The sequence below is a fragment of a genome, unplaced genomic scaffold, assembly GCF_019419815.1.
Source record: "Pyrus x bretschneideri cultivar Hongxiangsu unplaced genomic scaffold, Pyrus_bretschneideri_v1 Contig28, whole genome shotgun sequence".
Taxonomy (NCBI): domain Eukaryota; kingdom Viridiplantae; phylum Streptophyta; class Magnoliopsida; order Rosales; family Rosaceae; genus Pyrus; species Pyrus x bretschneideri.
In genome coordinates this window covers 444,463-470,075 of record NW_025999590.1, presented here as the reverse complement: position 1 = coordinate 470,075, position 25,613 = coordinate 444,463, and the positions used below count along the sequence as shown (strand labels likewise).

Below are 25,613 nucleotides of genomic sequence, written 5' to 3'. Positions count from 1 at the left end.
ACAACAGGTTAGCAATAATGTGGTTCAAATTTACTTTGACGATAATCGAACTTGAGATCTTTCACTTGTAAGTAAAGAGGAATACCATTAGGCCGTAGTACTAAGTGACATCATACTCTCTAATATAAAGAGCCGTAACACTATCAGTCAATAAATAATCAAGAGAAATTATTTATTTATTTATTTAATTTTGAAATAGTTAGCATTATGTACGGAGAGTCAGTAGGAGTTCATTTCTCCCTTGATACATTTAGGAGCTCCAAGATGATTCTCTATCACAGATGGTGGATAGTGAGCATGATTGGAGTCGATTTTTTTAAATCCTCTCTAAATTCTAGTTAAGAGCTCATTGGAGATGCTCTAAGTGTTGCTTAGCAATAAATCCAGATGAGAAATAGTTGGTTTGTTGCATAACAATCATTTCTTCATTAAGATAAATTACAGTTTGACACGCACAAAAACGTTATTTTTGTTGTTCTATGTCACTTCGATATACGTGTGTTAGTTTGTGAAATATGAGTTTGAACTAGTGACTCCCTTAACTGTAAGGAGCCAAGCAGTAATCTATATGAGTTGTGGTAACCAGAAATATTACTGGTGTTGGGAAACAACAAATATAATGTGGACAGACATGAGTGGCTGCAAGATCCATCAAATAGTAGGAGACGAACTGTCAAGGCACGGGAATGTCATAGTAGCGTAGTGTGTTTGTATTATAATGTGATGTGGAGATACTTCAAATGTACAGATTTAGCAAAAGTACACATGGCATTGTATCATCAGCACGAGTGACACAGCTGTGCCACGGAAGTCCTCATAAAGACTTCCATACACTCTTGGTACATGTCTATGGCATGCTAGACCGATAAGGGATCGTCATGTGGCCGATCTAAGATGTCACGATGGTGTACCGGGAGTGTATGGTAGTCTCCATGAGATGAGGTTGCTCTCAAGTAACTTTGGCATCAGATACAATTATTTTTCACTCTTCAGAGACAATGCCTTTGATGATCTCTTCTAAAATGGCGTCTCCAATTTCGGACCCAATTTCCCTTTTCTCTTGGTAACTATCATCCCATTCTTCACGGGAGCCCAACAAGTCCAACTCCAACAAAACATTGACGTTGGCTTCGTGCCCAGCCTGTTTACCTCCCCAACTCCCCAACTTCTCATAAATCAGCTTCCCAATCTCTTCGGCTCCAAGAAATCCGTTGGGGTTATGCTGCTGCTGCTCTTTCGATTTCTTTGCGTGATTTTCCGTCATCTCCCTCACGCAATCGAACAGGAGCTGCCTCTTCTGCTGCAACACCCTTTTCGATTTTGCAAAATGAGGGGATGGATTGATGCTAGACCGGACAGGCTCGAGCTTTTCCGAAATTCCAGAGGCTCTTGGCTTCTCTAATGGCGGGTGGAAAAGTAGTTCCCAGAGAGAAGATGATAAATTTGGGTCTTCTATGATCTTGTTGAAGCTATAAGTGGATGGACATGAAGTTTCCTTCTCTCTAGACATGGTGTGCAGTTTATACCCTGTTTAGCCAGAAGAGAAATTCACAAGTATAAAATTACTTAAATCTTGTAATTAAGACGATATTTTAAACTACTCTAATTAACGGTGAGGAAAATAAAAATTTGAATATGGGTGAAGGAGCTGAGTGCATGGTCTCGACCAACTGGCCTAACTCGTGTCTGCGGACTGAGAGAGAGAGGGACTAACTGTTGTTATAAAGAGGTGAACTTGCGTTTGCATGGGGCGGTTCATCTTCTGGTACCGAAACGGGGTTTTGTTGCTTACGGTGAATCTTCGATGATTGTCCGTTGAGCCATTCTATCTGTAACATCCTGTTGGCTTTGTTAGCAAGCAAATCTAATGAACATTTTTGTAGAGATTGGAAAATTTTCCGCTACCAAACTATCAATATTGTCGAAAATGTATCGATAACATGAAGGGGGTTGTATGGAAAGTGGTGTTCCTACCTTTCTCTCTTTCATATTACAGGATTCCGAAATTTGAGTAGCGTCTGCAGCAAGTGAGGAAGCATCATGCTTATTTCGCAACGAAACGGGAGCTTCTTCTTTTGATTCTTTTTCGCCCTCGGAGCACGAATCATACTGTGTCCTACTGCTGGCAGATGAAAATGTATCCGTCCCCCCGCTCTCTCGGCTTCTTCTCCGCGTCTCGGCGCCACCATTGGGCTTCCCCTCTCGGTTTTCACAACCCTTAGTGCTTGTTGTCTCACTATGTCTTGAACCAAGCTTGTTACACACAGATCTCAATACTTTATGGCAGCTGAGATTACCCCAACTGGATGATCTGGTGAGTTTCTTGCTAGAAGTTCTACTTGTAATCCTCGAACTGCTATTTGTACTCGAGGTGTTTCTCAGGTAACTCCTTTCAAATAGGTAAACCTCTAGGACAAAGGGCTCTTGCTGCTCTTGGAGGAGCTCTGCAAGTTTTACCGGCTTGGGGGTGGAAGCCATTGGAAAACTCTTAAGGTTGGGGAGGGGTTGGGATAGAGTTTGGGTGCAAACTGGAAAAGCCAGCAAATGAGACAGGGTGGTGAGGTTCTGGATTGAAGTTAATTGAGACGGACAAATCATATTTGTCAGCTTTTGGGACTGACAGAACCAGATCAGAGGAAGGAAAGTTGGTATTTATTATATGTGAGAGAGAGAGAGAGAGAGAGAGAGAGAGAGGGCTCAAATATCTCTAGGTTGTATCTTTTGGAAAGAGATCATATCCGGATCTCTTTCTTCTAATTCATCAAGTCTGAGAATTCGGATCGTTAAAATTTAATGTAACAGTTGAAGTTATCATAACTTTTAAAATGAGCCTCTATTTGTAGCTGTTAGATCAAATTTCAACGGTCTGGATCTTTGAACTTAGTGGATTAGGAGGAAGGGATCTGATTGCTTTCCATATCTATTGACTGGTTGAGGTTATGACCAATAAGTTATAGTATTGACTTGTTGCAAGTTAGGTCTTACGTGCTCTTTTAACCTAGATCAATATGTTTGCCATTTCGCATTCGTAATCCTTAATTTTTCTTATTCGTTAAATTAGAAGAGCTTAGAATAGAACATTTTACGTTAAAGAAATGGAAAATTGACTAAAATGATTAGAAAATCAAAATTTTCAATTTCTAAATTACTTGAAACCAAATCTAAACGGCATAGAAATCAGACATTGACGACATAATGAGAAATTGATCATTTCAACAATTGAAATGTAAAAAATAATATTTCTGCCCAATTTCCAAAAACAATAAAATAAACCAACGTTTTTTTTTTTCTTTTTATTTACCAACCCTTTCAATTTTGCTTCTGCAACTGTATATAATCTCGTCCCCTCACGTTTTTTTTGCTAAATAATAAATTTCAATGTTGTGTTGTATTCGTATCTATCTTCTATGGTTTTCTCCCGAATGGATGGTCCCATTGTTGTTGTGACTGGTGGCCATAAGAAGTTAAAAGTTGATGTAACAAGAGCCAAAATTTGAATGTAATTCTTTCTGCATGAGATAGCGGTACATGTCATAACGTTCCGTGTAATTAGTGTTTGAGATAAAAATATAACAGTACAATATGTCACACTAATCAACAAAAGAGTATTAGGCATGTATTGTAATTGTCAACATCTTTCAAATATTGTCTTGACATGTCTCTGTGTGTGTGTGTGTGTGTGACCATAGTTTAGATATGCGTTAAGTGAAGTGTTTAAAATATCAATGTTAGTGGAAATATTGATTGATATCGGTTGTTTAGATGAAAATGATGAAATTTAAAATGAAACTTTATAAAATATCAAATACTGATTTAAACGAAATATAAAAATATTTCTCTAATATTTAACCAATATATTGAAAGTATCGATGAAATCATTCAGTTTTAATGGAAATTTAAAAATGTCTCCTGTATGGAACGAGTTTTGATTCCAACCTCTTTTCCATGTCTTTATCTAATCGTGTGACATCTTATACTTTCAATCCTTGTCTTTTTAACATGTCCAATCTCCATCTTTCTATGATTAGTTTATATTTTATCTTGAAAGATAAAAAAATATAATATTTGAGAGATTAAATTTGTAGAAAAAATTTTGAAAACTAAAAGACATGAAAGTTAATAATTGGTTTATTACTTAAGCGTTGATAAACATGTTTATTCCTATCAGTGGAGAGATTTTTCAATGTGACCGGCACACGAGATGATACATCACTTATCATTATACAAATGGTGAGATATGTGTGTTGAAAAGTTAATAACTTAAAAAGTAAAATTTCCCACCACTTATATAAAAACACGTGGTGTACTATCCGTGTTTCTATCACAATAAAAAATTTCTTCATTTAATGACACATCATTTAGTTTATAAATTTTATCTTCCTAACAATATCAAAAAAAAAAAAAAAAAAAAAAAACAGTTTCTTGACAGATCATGCAAATGACATCATCAGCGTGGAAATCTTTGGAGATCACGAGGAAAAGTAGCTTCTGAAAAATATATAGTATTACAAAAATGATGTAATGAAAAAAAATTGAGGTATCATCGCCTTGGAAATTTTGGGGATTAACAAAGAAAAGTATTACCAGTAATGTGTAATTTAAGTGCTTCATGCATCACTGATTTAATAATTTAGGATGGTTGGCCAAAACACCATCTCATTTAACCAAATGCAACGTTCTCCCATCCTCTCTCCTTCTAAAAAGAAAAATATGTTAGATACGACATCAAGTGATGTGACGTGATTTTGTTTCGGCTACACGTAATTAATTTTATTTTTGTATTGACAACACACATTACAACTAGGCCTTCCACATGTTAACAGCACACATTATATCTAGGCCTTTAACAACGAATTTTGTGAGATCCGCTATATATAGGAATCAGGTTTTTTGGTTTGATTCTTATAACATTGCTTAGTTAATGGTGTGACCGTGTAAGTTTCATAGCTATAAGAGTCGTATTATATAAGGTTCAAAATCAACAAACCTATATATTAAACTCAACAATTGAATTCCAATTTTCATATTTTCTTTTTTTAAAATAGGGATCAGTTGGTGGCTTCGTTAAAACAGTTTAACTTTTTGAATTTCAGGGATCAAACTCATGATGTGCTGTATAAATAGAAGATATGTTCTCAAATTACACATAATACAAGAGAATGCCGCATTTGATTAATTCCCGACAATCATTAGGATTAAGGACCATCATTTGATTAGTGCCCCATTTCCGTGATTTAAGGTAAAATCATGGAGTTTGTTGCACCTAAAAGAAGCTCACACTTCCTCAAATATTAAATGTTGTGATAGATTTTCTTCCAAAAAAATATAGAGAATTATGACCTTTTGTTGTTCTTGTGGTGGGACTTTTCATGATGGGATGGTTTATGGGCCTCAATTTCCATCACAATCTTATCTCCAACCCTAATTAAGCATTAATTACTTGTACCTTTTGGGGCTAAACACCTTTTGAATAATCCTTAACATGTGAGGTGTGCCTTTACTTGTAGCCCACTATGGCACTACCAGCGTGGTGTAATGTAATGGGAAGGTGGGGGAGTATAAGATGAAACTCAAACAACCCCACAATTTTTTTTTAAGGAAACTAATAAAAAGGATTTGAAAACTTTAAGTTTTAACGATAAAAATAAAATAAAGGGTAAAATGAATAGTACTATAATTGACTTTTTAATGTTAAAATGTGATTTTTCAATAAAGTGAACAGTACCGCAGGACTCCCATTTTATTTTTATGGATTTTTAAATAAAATGGTCTCTGAAATTAACATAACTTTTTTGTTTGGTCTTTTGATGTTTAAAATTGATAGAATTGGTCACTGAGTTTGTATATCGTAAATCGTTTGTCATTCCACTAAAAATTCTCCGTTAAATAAGGATAAAATGACAAAAATATGTTTTTGTTGTCAAATATTTTGGCCCATTGAAGATTAAATTGAGGGTATTTTTGTCATTTTAGCCAGTATTTAATGGAGATTTTTCACGAAATGACCAAAATGATTGACTGTAAACAAACTCAGGGACCAGTTCCATCAATTTAATATCTCATAGACCAAACAAGAGTTATCCAATCTTAGGAACCATTTTTGCTAAAATGCCTTTTATCTATTTTATATGAGCAATATTGAGGGAGAGGAATTTAAATTTGGGACTTTGAGTACAAAGTAAATACTTTTAACCAACTGAACTACAATTCCATTGTAGAAACTCCTTGACATTTTGTTTTGCTCTTCAAGTACGGAATGAAGGGGAGGAAGATGATTTTTTTTTCTTTCTTTCTTTCTTAGATTGTGGGTAAGTGCTCTACAATTTGAGTTGCAAATCCAAGCTAACGATCTTTGTAGATGTAGCAACACTATAGTTTTGTGATGTTTCGCTATATTAGTAACGAGAAGTCTCATGTTTGATTGACATGAATAACAAGTTCAATACCTAATACATAATTGTAAGAATTAAAGGGGTCATTCTAAAAATCCACATTGATACCAAATCACAAGAGTTAGAAAAAGTCGTTCTGAATAGAAAAGAAACAAACGTTACAGCTTACATAAATATTACTAAATAAGGCCACTTGATAATCTTCAGCATCCAACAGATTTGGGTACTGAAACTGGATTGTTGGCTCTCAAACTCTCAATCTTCGACTTAAACTCGCTGTGGAAAGACATGAGCGATGTCTTCCGGCAACCAAAAGCGACACGGAACTGTTCGATTTTTTCTTCAAGGTCTTTCCTTCTCAGTAACTCGTGATTCAGATCCTTCATAACATTTTCCTTTTGGTCAGTAACCAGAGCAAGTGTTTGAGATGATTCAGATACCTTTTTGTGCAAGGAATCTCTTTCTTCTTTCAAAAGCCGAAACTCAGCTTCGAAGGCATCATATCTTTGCTTGGATTTCTCTAGAAGCTGGTTATTCGAATCTAGCTCTTCCTCCAGGCCATGGTATCTTCCCTTGATAGTGCTGAGCTCATTGCTTAGTTTTTCCTCCCAACAGGCAGTTTCTCGTCCCCTTGCACAGTCCTTTATCACAAAAACTTTAACTTATAACAAAGCCACTCTAGTTTTTCCTGGGAACTATACCCAGACAGAACTTTTGACAAATCTTCTATGAAACACACAACATTTTTTCACTAAACAAACAATAAATGAGGACTAAAGGGACACCGAAACGTGTTTGATTGCCTTTTAGAGCTCCTTTAGTGAAAAAGTTACATATTTGATTAAAATCCGTAAAATGTTATGTCCAGGTATATTTCTCTTTTCTCCCAAACCCAACTAAAGTTGGTTCTTTCATGATTTCTGTGGGTTCAGCTAAAACTTAGCATGTCAGAGTGCACATAAAAGTAAAACGCAAGAAAGACTCTGAAAAGGAGACATATACATATAAATATGAACCATAATAAGTGATTATAGCAGCTTGAATCATTCCTATACATAGATAGTTTCCCAAAATATCACAAAAATTTGAGTTTCCTTGCCTACATTGGAAGCAATCGTTCCTATTCTTGTATCCTAACCCATTTTCCCGCCCTTCGTCACTACTTGGCTTAAACCCCCAAGTATTCACAAAATTCTAAAATACCGTTTAGAACTCCCCTGTAACTAATACTTTATGCATCAACATGATTCAAAAACATGTAACAAATCTTCAACAGCAAGGCAGAGAATAGAATCATAACTAATGGAAAATATCTTTTTAGTTGTGACCAGGCAGCTACCTTGTATTCACGTGCAGCATAGCGAATTTCTCACTTGCTCATTCTCAAGACTTGATGGTTCTGATGACACAAACAATTTGATTGTGCTGTTCAACCTCTCGGAGAGAATTTTGCGCTGTTCTTCAATTAGAGAACTATTCCTAGAGAACACTCCTTGGTCCTCATCAAATGCCGCTGAGAATTGGGCTTCGAGAGTTGTAAAGAGGCTTGTGCCAATTTCACTTATGCTCGAAAGCAATGTTGCCGCAGAAGATTTTTCATCAGATATAAAGCTCTGTCCAGATAACTGTAATGTTACTAAATTGTGTAACACGAAACAAAAGTTGGGAGCTCAAAATGGAAAACAGCTATAACCTGAGTCTTTGATAAAACATCCACATAAATATCTTTGCAAGTTGCCGCACATTCACAAAGCCTTTGAGGGATGTCTCGAATTAGTTGTGCTTCTTTTTGGAGTTCAGATATTTCCCGAACTAATTGATCATTCAGTACAGCTTGTTCGGCATGTTTCCTCTACACAGATAAGTATCAAAACAGAAATCCATAAATCTAGGCAGAAGTATAATTTGTGCATTTTAAACTCTAAAGTTGGACTACAATATCCAAGTCCATATGCCATATACTAACCTTGAGATCATCTCTCTCTTCAACAGCAAGTTCTAGCTGTCTCCTCAAATTGTGGACCTCGTGCTTGTAGTTCTCATTTGAGCCCTAGAAAAAATTGATGAGATAAGTGAAAAAAAACTAATAAAACTTATGTCCGACAAGCAAATGCAAAACGAGAAAATAGGATGAGAATGGTAGCTTCTCAAAGTTTTAAAATGGAAAGATATTGAAAGTGAAGACTAGTAGGTAAAATTAAACTCACGGGAGCTTCATCACTTGGCGGAAAGGATTGAACTTTTCTCGCAGGAGTTATCTGAAGGGAATCAAGGTCAGCTATGAAACCTTTGTTCATTTTAAACCATGTGTCTTCATCAACCACGTTGCTAAAAGCATCTGGAAGAGGGCTAAAGCTGGGCAACTGTGAATAATTTGATCGCTTGACAACGAAGGAATGGGGAGCTGCCTTGAAATTAGATGGGGTACTGAAGATATCTCCTTGAGATTTACTACTGCTGTCACTACTAACTTCCTTAAGGCTTTGTCTCCCAGAATCTTGTGCCTATAAAAAGATTTATGGATATGAGAACCTCACCTACACACACACACACACACACACATGCACTACAAACAAACAGAACTACCCGAAGACCCTAAAACAACATGAAACATGTAAGTTAGAACTCATATTTGCACAACATATAACAAAGCATTAGAGGTATACCTGACTAGAACTTCTCTCAAAGTCTGAAGTAGTAGAAAGACTACCGAGATTGTCAGTTTTCATCTGTTGGTCCCTGATGCTTTGTTCGCGTTGTTTATGTGATTTCCGCTGCTCTTCCAGTTCCATTTCAAGCTTCTCGCGTTCTAGTTCATACTGAATCATAGAAAGTTAGCACCTAAGTTGACTAAATGTAAAAGAAGCAAAAGTAATGGTTGGTGGGTGATGCAGATGAAACTCTAGATATGGAGAGTTCGCGGGGAAATACCATACCTGAAGCATGTCGTTTCGCAACTTCAGTATTTCTTGCTCCAGCACCCCAGCATGGGATCCCTGATAATTTATTTTTTTTCAAGACAAGATAGTTATGTGAGCTTGTGTCTAACTTTTCATGTAAAATAAAAGAGATAGTTCTACCTGAAGTTTCATACGAAGCTCTTCTATCTCTTGTTTTTGTCGCTTCAGTAAGGCTGCATCTGTCAAAATCTGCAATAGATTTGATCATTAGTGATGCGCTTAGAAATTTCCTGTATGAGATGCTAAAATCTTGAACTAATTAGCACTGGAATATACTACCCAAGAAGAAACATACCTCATTAACTTGAGCACAATTAGTGATGCGCTTAGCTCTGCTAGCAAATTGAAGGGTCCCCTTTGTTTCCTCAATGTGTACCTAAATGCATCCATAACATATTATGATTATAATACATATAGCATTCAGTTATGCTGCTAAACTAAATTATATTACCAGGTGAACACTAATATGATACCTCTTCTGGTGCTATAGTACAAATAATTGAAGTTTTTGCATTGCCTCCAAGGGCAGGTTGAAGTATACGGGTAAGCTTACTATCGCGATAAGGAATGTGACCCCTGCACAGAAGTTATCATTAGCAAAAATAGCTCACATTCAGCTAAAAATGATTTACCAAGAGCAAAATAAATACCTGTTTTTTGCGCCATCACTAAGTTTGTTAATTACATTTCCAAGAATCATTAAGCTCTTGTTTATGTACTTTCCCTCCTTCAGACGTACTCCGCCAGCTCCAGTTTTGGCAATCCGTTCAGAACCAGCTAAATCTACCAAATTCTGCACCCATCATTTAAAATTTAACGACAACACTCACAGAGTCGGAAATAAATAATTAAGATGCTGCAAAGCATAAGAGAACAAATCATCTGGAACTGTTTATCAACTTTGATAGAGAATGGCAGAAAGAATACGAACCAAGACTGAGACACGAATAGCATCAGTACTTGAACAAGTAGTGTCCTTCGCATGGCTTTCAATTACCTAAACTCATGAGATACAGAAACCATTACTTGGGAGTTAGTAGTAAATCCAAAATTTAGTTGGAGGCTCTACATGGAAAAGTATAATATATTAATATGGACATACCATTCTGAATATTGTGTGAGATCTACTACTCCGAGCATTCATATTCGTTTCTCCAAAGTGCCTATTAACTGTAATTAACATTTTTGCAGGTGCATGTAAGAACGAATATTCAAGTAAAAAAGCATAGAGGAACAAAAAACCCAGAAACTCAAGTTTTGGTTTCCAAGTGCAAACCTTCTCCGGATTCAATGAGCTTCAACACCTGTTCAGCGTTACTGACAATTTCCTCCCTGAGGCCAGCAACAAATATGCCACGCTGCATGCGAAAAATCAGTGAATTCAGTTCACTTAAAAGAAGCTAACTAAATTTGTGAAAGGGGTCGGTGTAGCCAACCTCCAAACTCTCATGGATCTGCAATTTCTGGTTCTCTACTGCAAAAAGGTCGTTAATTTCCTCATTGTACAATTCCATGTAGGATACTCGAATCAGAAACTCCCGATGGGACATCTGGAAACGTAAAGTTGCATCAAATTCAATACCGCAAGCATCAAATTTAATCTAGCCAAAATCAAATTTCAAATTAAGAGAACCTCTATAGCTCATTACCAACTGGATTCTGTCAAAGACATCTCTAACAGCTCGATGAATGATACCCGGATCTGTTTCGGAACCATTCATGGTGAAAGTCTTCCCACTGCTGGTCTGCCCATAAGCAAACGCAGTTCCTGCAAACATTCCACACAAACATCATTAAACGCAAAACACCAACGAAACGGAGCTAATAAAGTCTCGATCTTTTCACATACCATTGAATCCTTCAACTGCGGCGTGAATAATGTCCTTAGTGAGAAGCTCGTAAACCCTAGAATTCGTACAACCTTCATCGAACACATGATCTGCAAACAACAAAACCACATTTCTTTCAACCAAATCACACCGAAACCAAACCAAAACAAATCAGAATCAAATCGCGAACTCTCATGTGCTCGCTTACCGAAAGCGTAGGAGATGCCGGAGATCGGCGTGCCGTGGGACTTGTGGAGCGAAATGCGGTTGTCGTCGACCTTCCAGAAGCTCCGATGGAGGAATCGTGAGTTACCGGAGGCCTCACCCGAACCGCCACGCAGATCTTCTCCATTGAAGCCGTCGATTTTGTTTCTCTCGAAGAGTCTGAGAAGGACTGATGGAATTCAACTTCCGCAGGCGGCAAATGCTCTCTTCCTTTTGGAACAGTTCTAATTTGAATTTCGTTCGGTTTACGAAAATGCCCTTTATTGATAATTTTTCAGTGCAGATTTCAACGGTTGGATGACGAACCAAAAAATAAAAAATAATTTTTAGCCCGATCCATGCTGAAAAGCCCATACAATTTTGGGCTCTCTAGTTTGAAGCCCAAATGCAATAAAAAAATGAAGCCCAATAGGTTGCCCTTTTGTGGGCTTCATCTGTACTGTGTATGCAGCAGTCTATCACAATGGAATCCAACCCTCCGTGTGAGTGTGAGTCCCTCTCTTTGTCCGAGGCTAAATTATATTATATTCAAGAAAGTATGGTTGGAATGAAAGACTATATTTACTTTTTTACCTTTCTAAGTTTCACTTGTACTTTTTTCTAAAACGAATATTTATATTATGTCCACCCTTATTTTTTTTTTCTTTTTTCAAAAGAAACCATAGACGTGATGATCTAACCTCCCACTAGGTTGCAATCAACAAAAAAGATAAGACGTTTAGATGACTACCTTAGAGTAGTATGTTTGAAACTTTGTTACCTATGATATTATTAAAATGTGTCACTAGGTTGCGAATTTTGTTACAAAAGCTAACCAACTTACTATATTCAAAAGCTCGAAACAACTTGAGTTTGGTATCGAGCTTGAGTTGTTTAAATTCGCTTAAGCTCGTTTCGTGTAAGAAGCAAGCCAAACTTAATTTAAGGTCGGAAATAAAATTAAACAAGCTAAACTTCAGTATAATGATATTAAATTTGGGTCGAGTTGTTTATAACCCTATCTATAGTACAATCTCTTGTGGTAGAGAGGTGGTCGATGGAGTGGCCACTTAAGATGGCACAAATTAGTAGCGCTTTGTTTTTTCTTTCTTTCTTGTTATACAAATGATATTAGGCGAGGAAGTAATGAACTTCGAACCTCATATTCAAGAATAAATGTTATTAATCGATTGAGCTACTTGCATTATCATTTCAAATTAATGTAAGTCTATAGTGTCGTAACTTTGGATAAGTCGACATAAACGTGTCCATTTTTTTGGCCCGACGTCAAAAAAGTATCTTTGCTATCCACTAGATATAAGAAATTGTAAGATTGACTGCAAAAGAAAAGGAGGAAGAAAGCAATAGGAAGAAGGAAGAATCAAAGAGACTGAATATATATGGAATATAATCTGGTTTCCTTTTTCAGATGAAGATTCATGATTATCCAAACTATGAACTACAATTTCAAAAGAGTAATGCCAGATAGAAGATTTTTTTTTTATTACATTGTAAATCATGTGATGTGTTACTAATAAAAAAAATAAGCACAGTTAAGTAACATTTAAATAATAATTAAATCATCAACAATCATATTATATGATTTATAAAATATAATTTAAATTGATAACCTGCCTTGCATTTCCCAATCCAACAATATATCCATGAACGATGCATACTTTGCAAGAAGTCAAAAAGAAATTTACTTTCACCAACTTTTTTCACTACTTTTGTTTTAATTACTACCAACCTATTTGTGCATGTGTTAATTAATTAAGTTGTCAACATCTAAGAACAGTATAATATTTTGTTTGATACGTAACTTGGTTTTAACAACTTACAAAGAAAGTAAGTGTCACGAAAGAGACAATATATACAACAGAGATAGTAGATACAGTGCTCTTAGATTCTACCATTTTCCGGAGTTTGAAGGATTAACACATCCAAGAAGTGATTAATGATCAACTAAACATGCATTAGAGAGTGTTAATTATCTCTTTTTCTTTTTATGTAGTTGAATTAATCAAATTGGTCGGCCTAGCTAGGGGGTTTCCTTTTCTTTTTCTTTGTTTATTTTTTAATTTTCTCTCCGGAATGATCTTTGGTGATTTGATGGGGGCTACAAATCCAAAAGTTCAAATCCATTCCTTGCATCTGGATTGAAAGAGTCCACAACAAGATTAATTGCATGCAATAGAAGGTCGACGTATGTTTTGTCCATGCACCTTTTCTTTATCCATCAACCACACGCGCACACACATCTATTTTTATGGTAGCGGCCTAACTCTCTTGACTACACTTTCCGACTTCCCATGGCTTCGGAAGAATCAGGATTCTCTCGTGAGTAAAGAATAAGGATCCTCCTGACTAAGCTCATTAAGTATTTGAAATTTTATTCAACGACTATAATTATTATACCTTTTAGAGAGATTCTCTGTTTATAGCCGTTGGATAAAATTTCAATGATCCAAATCAAAAGCCATGTTTAGTTATTTAACCCTGAATTGATAAGTAGACGAATCCTGTGCTGTCGATAAATAATGAGATGTTCACAAAAATAATTAAAGAGCAAAATTTAATATATATATATAAAAGCCCAAAAATAACTGAAATACTGTTCATAAGCACAGTGTTGTTTCAATTTTGCCCTCACACTTTTGCAATAATCCCGGTTGTGTCCTTGCTGAATATTTTTTTCTTTCTTCCTCTCTCTTCCCTCTCGATGCACTCTGGTTTCTCTTCTTCTCTCTCTCATATGTTCAATCTCTCTCCAAAAGTCCATCTCTCTCTTCCTGCGAACCACTCACCGTATTTTCAGTTTGGAACCACTCACCGTATTTTCAGTTTGGAAGAGTCATCATCCTTAGCCGCATTTTAGATCAATTTTTCACTGCCCTCCAACCATGTAGACTTGCTGCACAAATTTTCACTCACCTGCCATACCACTGTAAATTCACAAGTTTTCACCATCTGTTGGTTCTACTTTTTAAATATTAATTCCCTTTGTTTTCATGTTAATTGGATTGTGCTTTGTCTTCATCTTCTACACACCAGCATATTCCTAACTCACATAGAAACTGTAACGTATATAATTAGAGATGATTTTGGTCTAAAGGTTTACTATGAGAAGATTGACAAGAATACAAATAAACTTAAATTCATTTACCATTCTTGGGTTGTGCTTCCCAATAATAAATGTGTTCAGAGTGAAGGTTTACTATGAGAAGATTGACAAGAATGCAAATAATATTCCTTTCAAACTTCGTTAATGTTGCGTGCATATTTCGATTACGATTTGGGTGTATATATATTTATAACTTTCTACATGTTTTATACGGTTTTAAAATTCATAGCATTGCACGAGAACACTTTCATCAGTGATTTCTATTTTCAATGAATTTTTGCAATAATGATTTATGAATGAAACCTTAAAAACAAACACTTCATCAGACTATGAGATTACTTTGTAGAACAAATCAGACAAATAAATAGCGCTATCTTAAGTTACTAACTAGTTTTCATTTAACAAGTACAGATGTCTACGCGAGCTAGAAAAATCACATACTCTTGTTTGCCAAATAAAACTAATCACAGAAAACATTAACATTAGTGAGTAAATTGTGGCAATGGTCTTTTAACTTTAACTCAATTGGAGCAATGGTTCCTCAACTAAAAATTAATTAACATTGGTCTCTCAACTCATCAAAATGTGCGTGCAACTATGGTCCATCAACTAAAAATTTATTGTCATTGGTCCCTCAACTTTAATCCAACTGTAGAAATTGTCCATCAACTTTAACCCAATTCGAGCAATGGTCCCTCAACTTTAACCAAATTGTAGCAATGGCCCTTCCAACATAACTCGTTTTGACAAAATTTTGACAAAGTCGACAAAAAGGACCATAGCTACACGTTTTGATAAGTTAAGGGACCCTAATTGTAGCAATTGTCATTCCAACATAACTCATTTTGACAAAATTTTGACGAAGTTGATGAAAAGGACCATAGCTACACATTTTAATGAGTTGAAGGACACCAATAATAATGAATTTTTAATTGATGAATCATTGCTCAAATTTAATTAAAGTTCAAAAACCATTAATACAATTTACTCTAACATTAGCATGTCGATCGCATCAACTAGGCTGCTGCGGTGCGTAGTTGCCGCTTTGCCCAACAAGTAATGGGACAAAGTTAAAAAGTAGTGAATCATCATGCGCTAGCTAAAAGCAAAGCAAAATGTGAGATACAATATATGGAAGGAAATGCATGTCTCTGGAGAATTGAGAATCTTCCACACTATTCCTCCTTCGATATTAATCTTTTATTTTCCAAGTAACGTATAGTACTGTTGCACTGCTTTTCCTTCGAATGGACATCTCTCTAAAGTTCGCAAGCCTAATATATACCACACATATACATGATATATACCATAGTTATATTATCCAATCGTTAAGAAACAAGTTGTACATCTAAAATGCTCCAGCTAGCAAGCTGTAAAGAATAAGATCAAAGATTAATTTTCCCTTATTCTTAATTGCCCTAAAATAAAAGATGTTGCACCCAAACATATTACTGATAACATAATTTAATATCTTACTGCTGGGACCTTCTTCTTTTTTTTTTTTCTACTTATAGGATCTTACATGTGTTGGTTATGAATCTTATGATGGGTCGGAATTAGCGGATTCTAGTATAATACAAATTACAATATATTATTTATATTACAGAATTTAAGATATAACGGATCCAATCCAAAATTCTTTTTTTTTTTTTCCAAATTTTCTGAGTTGATTTTGATGCATCAAAGTTACAAATAATATCTGGCTCGTATTTTCTATCTAACTTGCACTCCTAAGTATAACAGTTGAGAACCAAAATAGTCTGTTAACTAGTGTACTCCTTATATATTAGGGTTATGTTGCGGTGTGTGAGAGTGAAGGCTTTGAACTGTAATATTCTGCCCTAATCTAATGAGAAAAGAGACCCATATATATATAGTTGAACGTAGAAATCTCTGATTGATAAGGACCATACAATTTAATCTGATTTGGTGCTTGCTTCTTTCTTTCTTTTTTCCCCTTTATTTCTAGCATTCTATTTGGCAAGTCCCTGTGTCCTTATGTTGCATAATCTAGGTACCAACTTTTTTCTTTAATTTTTCTCGTACTGTTTTCAGGTAAAAGACATAGATATGGCTGTCTGGATAGTGGAAGATAAAGCTGCGCAAATGTTGTGCATAAGACATGTATAAGAGTAATTTTATAGGTATCAACTAACAATTAATCTAAAATATTGGCATTCAAATTTTGAGATTCATCTTGGAAATGTTCATTATATCCTATAGTATGCGATATTGCGTACCTTGCAACAAAACTGACTGTGAGGATGCGAATGTAAAATAGTCTCATATCGGTGAAAAAAGAAACATTATAAGGGCTTATAAAAGATTAAGCTACTCCCCATGTATCAATTATTTTGGTTATATCAGTTATTACGATTTACTCTTAGGTGTTGGTATTTCTAGGGTTTGTTCACGACAAGACGTGCCATGAATAATTGCTAATTGCATTTGCTGCAAATTTGTACATATTATAGCATGACATGGAGATGAATAACCAAACTATTGTTTAGCTAGCTAACTTAGCATCAAGTTTAAAGTAACATAGAACAATATTATATTATTTAAATTACGAAATTAAAGAAAGGAAGAAAGAAAAAGAAGGTCTTCAACATGCAAGACCAAAAAGCTACTAGATGTTACTCTCGAATCTTTACGTAGACCAACAACGTGATGCAGAGCTACGTAGCTACTACCAATCTTTTTGAAAAAGGCAAAAACAAGTGCCTCAAGTTCAATACATAAATATTCTTCAATACAAATATTTACACGAAGCGCCAAGCCCGATAGAGCATGCATGGTGATAAAGCTAAAAGGCCTAACAAATATCGCCGGAGAAATATTTGCATACATTCCGCTCCTTGCAGCATCTCTCTCATATGTAGACATGATTACGTGCTGCTCTCAGTACTTACAAAGCTACTAAAAAGAAAGTCTCCCCCGATCGACAACGGGAACCCAAAAGTAAAGTAAAACCCAAAAGACAATTTAACCATCATTTTCAGTGACACACTGAGCATGCATGCAGCCTAATGTACCCCACAAAACCATACAACTTTTTGACCTTTCCTCTAATTAATCTTCATTAAGCTTATTAATGATGATCATTTTGCTAATTTCGGGATTCTTTTTATAAATGGATTAGACGTGGAAATATTTAATAATTATTGTGAGCACTGCGTCTGCATGGCAATCAAAATCCGGTATAAATCCGAAAGTCTTGCACGTAGTGCTAAGGACTCGGATGTCATCCGGTCATTTTCTCTCCATAATACGTGACAGTTTTGAGCAACCAGCCCCAAACGGTTCTTCAGCTCCTGGTTCTCTATTTTCAACCGGTCCACCTCGCTCGTCAGGTCCTCTAAATGCCTCTTCTTTCTCCACCTGGACCGCCGGGCTGACTCGCGGTTTGACATCATCCGCCTACGCTTTCTCTCATCAACTGTATCGGCCTCCCGGTTCGACCCCTCTGAGCTTGGGGAGGCCGAGTTCCCTGCTTGAAGCAAGGACAGTAGCTCCTGAATCTCGGCTGTTGTGAGCACGGTTTCTTGAACCGGACACTTGAAGCGGCCCATGTGGGCCGGTTCATGGATGAAGGGCATGACTGAAGAACTCTTCATCATTTGAGTGAAGGGGAGGGGAGGAGGGAAGGAGGAGAAAAGGGAAGGAACGAAGAGGAGGGGTTGAGTATTTATAATCGAAGGAAAGGATACACATGGGATCCACGCTATGCAAAAGTTTTGGAGGAGTGAGGGTAATTTTGTCCAAGAAAAGTATGTGTTAACAAAGAACTAATATATTTTTATTCTAAATTAAATAATATTTAGGGTTGGTGTAGTGCCATTACGTGCACAACTTTTGTGTAAAGCGGAATGGTAATGGTGGTGTGCGGTCATAGGGTTTCTGCTTATTTGTTCAGGTGGGCTCCAACACAATGTTAGCTTTAGCTTAATCACGAAGAATCAAACAAAAATGTGTAAACAAACAACAGATTATCTGAAAGTTTAGGCGAGAAATTACGCAAAAGACGTATGGAATACGCAATTGAGAAGGTGATGATTTGATTCTCTCAATATATATACGTGTGTGTATGAAAATTTCTGAAAAATATATAGTTGAGCTGTCTAAAATTGATATGTTGTAATGTTGTAAAAATCAATCAACATCTTCGATCGATCTCATGATAAATGTGAAGTATATGCAATCTTAGCGTTTAAAAGGGGGAACGTTTCTAGAAAATCATATTTATAATAATATTTTGAGTAATGCTAGAGAGATTAAAATTTTAAATTAAATTATTAAATCAGATAATGTGTCACCAATAAGAAATCAGCATATTAATCGACACTTGATTAATAATTCAATCATCAATAATCACATCATTTGGTTTACATAATTTGATTTAAAATTTTAGTTTTCTTAGCATTACCCTAATATTTTGATCTCATTTAGGGTATATAATCCTTTTTTACCTCCATTTTTAGGTTGTGTCAGATTTTGCTCCTAAAGTGATTAACCAATCTAAGACTAGAATCCTAATGTTTAAGCTTTAAATGGAAATTCTATTCTACAACTAAACCCAATCAATATTGTCGATATATGATCAAATCTAAAGAAAATTGAGTATAGAGATAAGTTTTCTCAACATAATTGTTCTTTAACGTCATATTCAGATAATGACTAGTGCATATGTAATCCTAATTAACCATAATACCTATGCGAGATGCATTAGTAAGTCTTTTTAAGAATATTTCATTTTGAAAAGGTCGCATAACTCAAGTGGTTAATACCGTTTAATTTTGCACGTAAAGTCGTGTGTTCAAACCCCTCATTCTCCTTTATCACCTGTATCTGAAAAGCATACCTCGGTTGTCACATTATTCCTTGTTCCTAGAACATGGCGTTTCTAATAGAATACTCACATACATTAAGAATTATGCAAAAGGAATCGAGGCAGTTTTCTTAGTTAGCATTCTTGGACGTTTTCTCAGTTGGCCGTTTGGGAAAAAGGGTTCGTCTCCGATCAATCAATCCAAAACAAAGTAAAAGTGGAGCCTAACATGCACACGCTCTCTGATGCGTTTTGAGCTTTAAAAAACCTGTAAAAATACAAATCAATGAAATATTAACTATTAAAGCTTAATTACTGATCAGGTTTGGCTCCCCTCTCACTTTTAGTCTGCCTCATTAAAATCGGAAAATCCACAGTAGGGTTCATGTGCTGTGCTGCAGAGTTTTGGAAAAGTATTAACCTGATCGATTCCCCCTATTTTTTAAACTCTGTTTATTATATAATTCTGCTGCGGTTTGTCTTTTTTCGAATGTTAATTAATCTTGGAATCCCAGTTTACTGCAAGAGACCAACATGAGCATCATGTTTCATAGGATTCAGCACCGTATATCATCATTTTTCGATCACTCAGTATTACTGTATGGTGATATTCCTCTTCATTTGGAAGTGAGAGGTCTTAGGTTTGAATCTCGTGTATGGCGAATTCAATATCAAATTATGCTGCTCATTGTGTAGCTTAACCAAACTCCTCTTCCCTTAGTGTAAAAATATCAATGTACTCAAACAACAAACAAAAAAAATCGTAATCCATTTCTCTATCCACCCTCACCACTATGATCTGATTCCTGATTTCTCATACATTAAATTATAGATTTTAATGTGAATTTTTTTTTTTAATTTCATGTGTTAGTAAACGCATGAGAATTCTTGAATGTAAACATTCAAGAACACTAGTGGATCCACATCCTTGTTTGCAATTTCCCTCACCCCCATTGATTCACACACATGAAAATATTCCCTGTACATCCTTACTTATTTTTGAACTCAAAAAATATATAATTAAGTAAAATGTAGAAAAAAGAAAAGTGTAGAAATGGTTTCCCTTTCTTTAATGTTGTCCATGAAATATGACTGCTTTAACTAAATGCCTCACAAAGACTGGAATTCTGATCCTCTCCAGACCTGTTCGGAGCTAGGATCAGGAAATCTGCACCCTAAGTTTGTATGAGGTGGTGGGCTAGTGGAATAAGTTAATCGGTATATTCGGATTCAATTTGAGTAGCACGGACTGCCTGGTCTTTCCGCATGGTAAGATCCAGTCCCAAAGACTGAGCCAAGGGTAGGGAGGCAAGGACAACTCCACAAAGTGGCATGAGGACTCATGACCCCCAAAAATTTCTGGACCCGCCATTTCAGAGTCTCGGGAGGTATATGTGATTGGCACAAAAATATAGTACTTAAACCGTCCTAAAAGAATTGGAACCTAAAAAGCTACAAAAGTCAAGACATCCCCCCTATCCTCTAAAGCATGATTACAAATCAAACTCTAGGCATACAAGAAACTCTAGCCATTCAGCAAGAACAAGTAGCGAATTCAAAGTGCTTCCACTCTCCAATATATATTTTATATATATATATATATATAGCTAAAGCTTATTGTTCACTGAACCTGGAAAGTACATTGATAGTGAAGATGCCGCTTAGTCTTGTAAAAGAAATGAATGTTTTACAATACAATTTACAGACGGCCCTTAGCCGGCGGCACCACATGCACACACGAACAGCAAGACGAGTCTCCCATCTACAGTTGGGGTACAATCTTTACATTTATCACAGGCGGTGAAATGTCTCTGCTCGTCTCATGTTTTCCTGCTGTCTGTATAGGCTCGTCTATGATATTCATTGCCCGCAAGAAGTATATATATGATGCTTACAACGTCACTGGAGGAGTACCCTGCATTTCACGAACAAGATGACTAAAATTTAGTCGTGGAAGGAGTGATCAACTGCCGGTTTTATTTTTCTGTTTTTGTTTCAATACTTATTTACACGAGTTACGATTACCCAAAAATATTCAGTAGCAACCGGGAACAACAAACTCACCTTAAAGAGAAGATCATATGCAATCTGTTCCCAGGGTAATGAAATGGACATTAAGCAGCATTTGAGAGGTACCATCTCATCATCAAAACTATGGGTAGAAGAAGCAGCTGCATAGGCATTCTTCGCAGCCACAGAAGCAACAGAAGCTGCTTTACGAACAATGGAGCCAATTCCAAATCCTCTTTTGGATATAACTGGTGAAAAAGGACCCAGATCTTGTTGGCTTTGATCTGATAACATAACATCGACTTTCAGTATTTGACACAAATGATCACATCATAGGGTCAATTATTTGATAATAGTACCACCTTTGTCACAAAACAAAAGCAAGCATGAATAACAACCTCACATGAAACTAGATGAACTTTGCATGAAAGATAACGATAATCATACGAATTTCCTACTGTCAGGTATAACTTTCTTTAGACCTTTCAAATCTATAATCACTTAAGAAGTGCGGGTCACATGATAATCAATCTCCATCTGAACTATTATGAATACACAAAATTTAGGAAAACAACTACTTCAACTTTATACCGTCACTAAATTTTAGAGAAAAAATTCCTTGCCTGCAACCCTAGAAACAGCTACTTCAACTTCCCCACGTCCTCCGGGACCTTTCATGTAAAGTTTGTCTGTTTTACCAGGGGAATGACCAAGAAGGTTCCCAAATCGAGACTTGCCAGCTGCAAGAGAGACAGAGAGATGAGTGAATCAATATGCTGCACCAACTTGTAAGATGCTGAGAGATGTATAAATGGCGTTCCCAAAATATTTAATGCATTGTTCAAAGATAAAAAAATATAGTGGTTGTGTGGGTGGAACCCAGTCTTAATGGATTTTGAAACAAACTGGTTTACAAGATAAGTGTGAATAAAAAAAAATAGATCTAAATGAAACAGCAGAAATTTAGTGAGTTTATCCAAATCAGCAATACTTTTACACATCACGTTCCAAAAACTCTGCATGTATACCACGAAATGAAAACCCTTTATACTCCAACCAACTTAGACCAGATAACATATGAAGTCATCCAATAGTTGCAGGGGAAATGAAAAATGTATCTAATGGCACAACAACATAAAGTTATTTGTAGGAAATCTTACCATCATATGCGTCTCGAACCATTTGATAGCTGACGAATCCTGAAAAAAGAGTCAGCTGCAATCATGACACCAGAAAATCAGAATGTTTACAGAGTATTCCTTGAAGCAAAAGCATGCGTGGGACATTCACCTATCTCATCTCTAATTGTAGTTCTGGCATGTGAAACAGAGATTTAGAAAGAAACCTTTGTATTTTTCATCTTTGCGGAGTTAGTCTCAACCCTCAGAGAGGAACTATCACTAGAACTGCAATCATTAGACTCCTTTTCCCTCGGAAATGCTGCCCCATCGTGTGCATTGAGAATTACGCAGTAGCAATGGTCTGTTTCAGTCAAGACCTGGAAAAACAGAAAATAAAATCATTTCTTAGTTCTTACAAAATTGTAAATTGTAGATGAGTCAGAAAGCAAACTGAAAGTCTTGCACAAAAGGTTGGTTAAAGTCTGAAAATGTGAGATTTGGAAAAACGAAAGATCATTATCAAATTAACAGAAAAGTGACAATAACAGAAAAGTCTCAAAACAAGCAGGTTTTTCAAACTGACTAATAACAGAAAGTGACGATCAAAAGCATGATCAAGCATTTAACTGTTGTGGCAACAGCATTATCAAATTAACAACAGAAGGTCATTTGTAAATGATCTCATCACATAAAAGGTCTTTTACCACAGCATCAAAAGTGGAGTCGAAGTCATCGATTGCAAAACAAATATCTGGATAAGCAGGTGTTGTCTCCACTTCCTAGATAAATGTCAGCGATAGGTTATATTAAGGGGACGCAATAACATGATTCAGTGATATCACGTTTTATCAGAAAGTACCTAAACTTGCCTTTTTTGAGTCCAACTGAAAATTGACACGGCTCGGAGATGCATAAACAGTCTTTACAACCTGCAGGGATACCACAAGTCGTAAGGAAAACTGAGACTGCAACCAGAGATATGCACAGTGTGCAAACTGTATCGCAATTTTCCCGTAATAAATACGGAAAGAAGAAGATCGGTAAGACATACATCTAACACAGAAATTTAAGGTTGTGCATACCTTATATATTGGAGATAATGGTATACCTTGCTCAGCTTGATGATTCCGGAGGTCCTGATGACTGAATTTCAACAGTTAATTTAACTTCTACCATTGATCAAGTGAAAACTAAAGCACTATTCGAATAGAAGTCTGAAAAGTATTTTTTTAAGTAAAATCATTGTTCCCTTTTTTTTCTAAGATTCTGGGATTACTGAACTGCAAAATTATGATCGCTAAACATCTAAACTCAATCTCGTTACTTAATTAACAACACGGAAACACGCTTAATAAGAAAAGGCGGTGTGTGCAACTTACAGAACTGAAACATTATTAAAACATTATGCACACAAACACTAAAACAAGAACAAATTACCTGCAAATAGCCACTGTTACAGTAAAAGAAGTGTGAGCAATCAAGTTCAAGTAAAACGACCGCCTCCAATCCACATCCACATTACTTTCCCCGATCAAGTCATCCAACTGTTTGAAAAAATTTAACACATTTATGAATTCCATTCCATCAACAATCTCTTAAATTTGACAACACAAAAACCCGAAAAATCGATTTCCAAACCCCTTTTTTTTTTTACCTTAGGTGCCCACCTGCGTACGAAGTACGGAGAAACACCTTCCTTGCCGTCATTGAATCCATAACCATAAGAGCTCTGCTCCCAAAAAATGCAATAACATAACAAATGAAACTAAAAAATTATCAAAATTTAAGCAAAAATAAAAACAAATAAATAAAAAGGTACCAATTTTCTGATGAAGAAGACGAGATCATCGTCCTGGCGTCCTCTGGAATCTTTACCGCGAACGAAGTACAAATCCAACACGTCGTGCCAGAATCTCTGGTCCAATTCGACATCGGAAGTGTCGTCCTCGTCCGCGACGATCACTGTTTTCCCCAATAAGCTCGAGTGCTTCTTCACCATACTCAGCAATTCGAACCTACCCAAAAGAAAAAGAACAAAACTTTACCATCAGAAACTCCAATCCAACCCATTTTCCCGAGAAACAAACAGAAAATAGAAAATTTGAAGATGTGGGTTTTACCTGGACGGGGTGTCTTCTCCATGTCCGAGCATTTCGATTGGAAGCATTTGGTTTTGCTTCTCTGGTTTGGTTTTATGAGGGGTGATTGGAGAAATTGGGGAAGGAATGTAGGAGGTGGTGGTTATGGCGGTCACGAGTTATGGTGAGTTCATTCGGTGATCTGCTGCCGCTCTCTGTAAGCGTTTCGTTGTGTTCCACCTGACAGTCTGACAGGGACGACTCGCGTGACTTTGGACTCGGAGAAATTTCAAGTTTCTTACAATTTTTAATTTATGTATAATATTACGTGGAATACTAACATCAAGGTCGTTGTAGTATAGTGGTAAGTATTCCCGCCTGTCACGCGGGTGACCCGGGTTCGATCCCCGGCAACGGCGATTTTATTTTATTTTTATCTTTTTGGGCCTGCTTCTTATGAATTGGACTGATTAACTTTGGGCCAAAAAATTCGAATCCAGTGCAGACTTTTTTATGACGGGTTTAGAACAATGCATGAAGTTAAGCCTTCAAATTTTTTGTTCTTCTAAATGGTGAGATAGGCTTAGAGCTAAAATGTGTCGGGTGGATGATTTTCGTTAGCTACTATTTTTGTCCCAAACTCCTTAAAGAGTCTTGAGCCAGAGCTAGGTCTAGTTTGGCCTCACAACTGCAACGGGTATGGCTGATTGGATGCGCTAGAAAGTTTTTCTTTGCAATCTAAGGCTAGATATTTGTCTAGCCTAGACTAAAAATCCTTCGTTAAATATGCTCTTAGACCTACTCCAACTATGGGCTATTTGCCAAATTTTCCCCCAAAATCCTCCCCCCCAAACACCACCCAACCGAAGCTAAAACATTGGGCTAAAAGCCAAATGCTAAAGCTGGGCCAAATTCCCCGCCCCCAATCCACGTGGACTTGCTTGAAATTGGGCCACTCTCAACCCATCCACTCGTGGATGCGCCCAACAGGCTTGCTTCAAATTTGCTCTCGACAGAGTGGGGGCCCACTGTCAGGGCCTTGTCGGCCACTTCCCCCGAGCTTAACG

The 25,613-nt window shown here is 36.4% G+C and overlaps 4 protein-coding genes and 1 non-coding gene across 6 annotated transcripts; 1 reads left to right on the top strand and 4 right to left on the bottom strand.

Annotated features, from left to right (window-relative positions):
* Window positions 1-678: 678 nt before the first annotated feature.
* Window positions 679-2,640, bottom strand: LOC103941869. The gene is made up of 3 exons (XM_009352065.3): window positions 1,975-2,640; window positions 1,715-1,829; window positions 679-1,527 (listed from the first exon to the last, which is right to left on the bottom strand). The coding sequence occupies exons 1-3, from the start codon at window positions 2,596-2,598 to the stop codon at window positions 983-985; spliced, it is 1,284 nt and encodes a 427-aa protein (XP_009350340.2). The 5' UTR covers window positions 2,599-2,640; the 3' UTR covers window positions 679-982.
* A 3,835-nt stretch (window positions 2,641-6,475) lies between these two features.
* Window positions 6,476-11,578, bottom strand: LOC103941865 (kinesin-like protein KIN-7N). The gene is given in 19 exon segments (XM_048588235.1): window positions 6,476-7,047; window positions 7,747-8,005; window positions 8,086-8,244; window positions 8,359-8,442; window positions 8,600-8,896; window positions 9,059-9,211; window positions 9,329-9,388; window positions 9,473-9,541; window positions 9,648-9,728; window positions 9,826-9,928; window positions 10,003-10,145; window positions 10,284-10,349; window positions 10,455-10,522; window positions 10,629-10,710; window positions 10,789-10,902; window positions 11,002-11,120; window positions 11,202-11,291; window positions 11,390-11,470; window positions 11,473-11,578. Coding segments are annotated over 19 exon segments (2,541 nt in total). The 5' UTR covers window positions 11,534-11,578; the 3' UTR covers window positions 6,476-6,595.
* A 5,602-nt stretch (window positions 11,579-17,180) lies between these two features.
* On the bottom strand, window positions 17,181-18,165 carry LOC103963977 (basic leucine zipper 4-like). The gene has a single exon (XM_009376859.3). The coding sequence runs from the start codon at window positions 18,127-18,129 to the stop codon at window positions 17,671-17,673; it is 459 nt and encodes a 152-aa protein (XP_009375134.1). The 5' UTR covers window positions 18,130-18,165; the 3' UTR covers window positions 17,181-17,670.
* Window positions 18,166-20,901: 2,736 nt separating this feature from the next.
* LOC103941868 (uncharacterized protein KIAA0930 homolog) lies at window positions 20,902-24,800 on the bottom strand. 2 transcript variants are annotated; one of them, XM_009352063.3, is made up of 12 exons: window positions 24,589-24,799; window positions 24,288-24,483; window positions 24,123-24,197; window positions 23,906-24,012; window positions 23,551-23,611; window positions 23,338-23,397; window positions 23,173-23,247; window positions 22,693-22,845; window positions 22,508-22,562; window positions 21,971-22,087; window positions 21,402-21,631; window positions 20,902-21,252 (listed from the first exon to the last, which is right to left on the bottom strand). In XM_009352063.3, exons 1-12 carry the CDS (start codon window positions 24,633-24,635, stop codon window positions 21,229-21,231), a joined length of 1,200 nt encoding a protein of 399 aa, XP_009350338.2. In that variant the 5' UTR covers window positions 24,636-24,799; the 3' UTR covers window positions 20,902-21,228. The 2 variants fall into 2 exon arrangements, with proteins under 2 accessions (XP_009350338.2, XP_009350339.2); XM_009352064.3 differs by lacking the exon at window positions 23,173-23,247 and having other exon boundaries at window positions 24,589-24,800.
* Window positions 24,801-24,893: 93 nt separating this feature from the next.
* Window positions 24,894-24,965, top strand: TRNAD-GUC. The gene has a single exon. It is a non-coding gene; the product is annotated as a tRNA-Asp (tRNA).
* The last annotated feature ends 648 nt before the right edge of the window (window positions 24,966-25,613 follow it).

Bases quoted from the DNA above. Each gene is read 5' to 3' on its own strand.
- LOC103963977 (XM_009376859.3), bottom strand. From the start codon at position 18,129: ATGATGAAGAGTTCTTCAGTCATGCCCTTCATCCATGAACCGGCCCAC.
- LOC103941869 (XM_009352065.3), bottom strand. From the start codon at position 2,598: ATGATTTGTCCGTCTCAATTAACTTCAATCCAGAACCTCACCACCCTG. The intron at 1,830-1,974 runs GTAGGAACACCA...AGGATGTTACAG, and splicing joins GTAATATGAAAGAGAGAAAG to ATAGAATGGCTCAACGGACA. The intron at 1,528-1,714 runs GTTAGTCCCTCT...CTGGCTAAACAG, and splicing joins TTCACCTCTTTATAACAACA to GGTATAAACTGCACACCATG.
- LOC103941868 (XM_009352063.3), bottom strand. From the start codon at position 24,635: ATGCTTCCAATCGAAATGCTCGGACATGGAGAAGACACCCCGTCCAG. The intron at 23,612-23,905 runs GTAATTTGTTCT...GTTGAAATTCAG, and splicing joins GTAACAGTGGCTATTTGCAG to TCATCAGGACCTCCGGAATC. The intron at 22,088-22,507 runs GTAAGATTTCCT...TCTCTCTTGCAG, and splicing joins GGTTCGAGACGCATATGATG to CTGGCAAGTCTCGATTTGGG.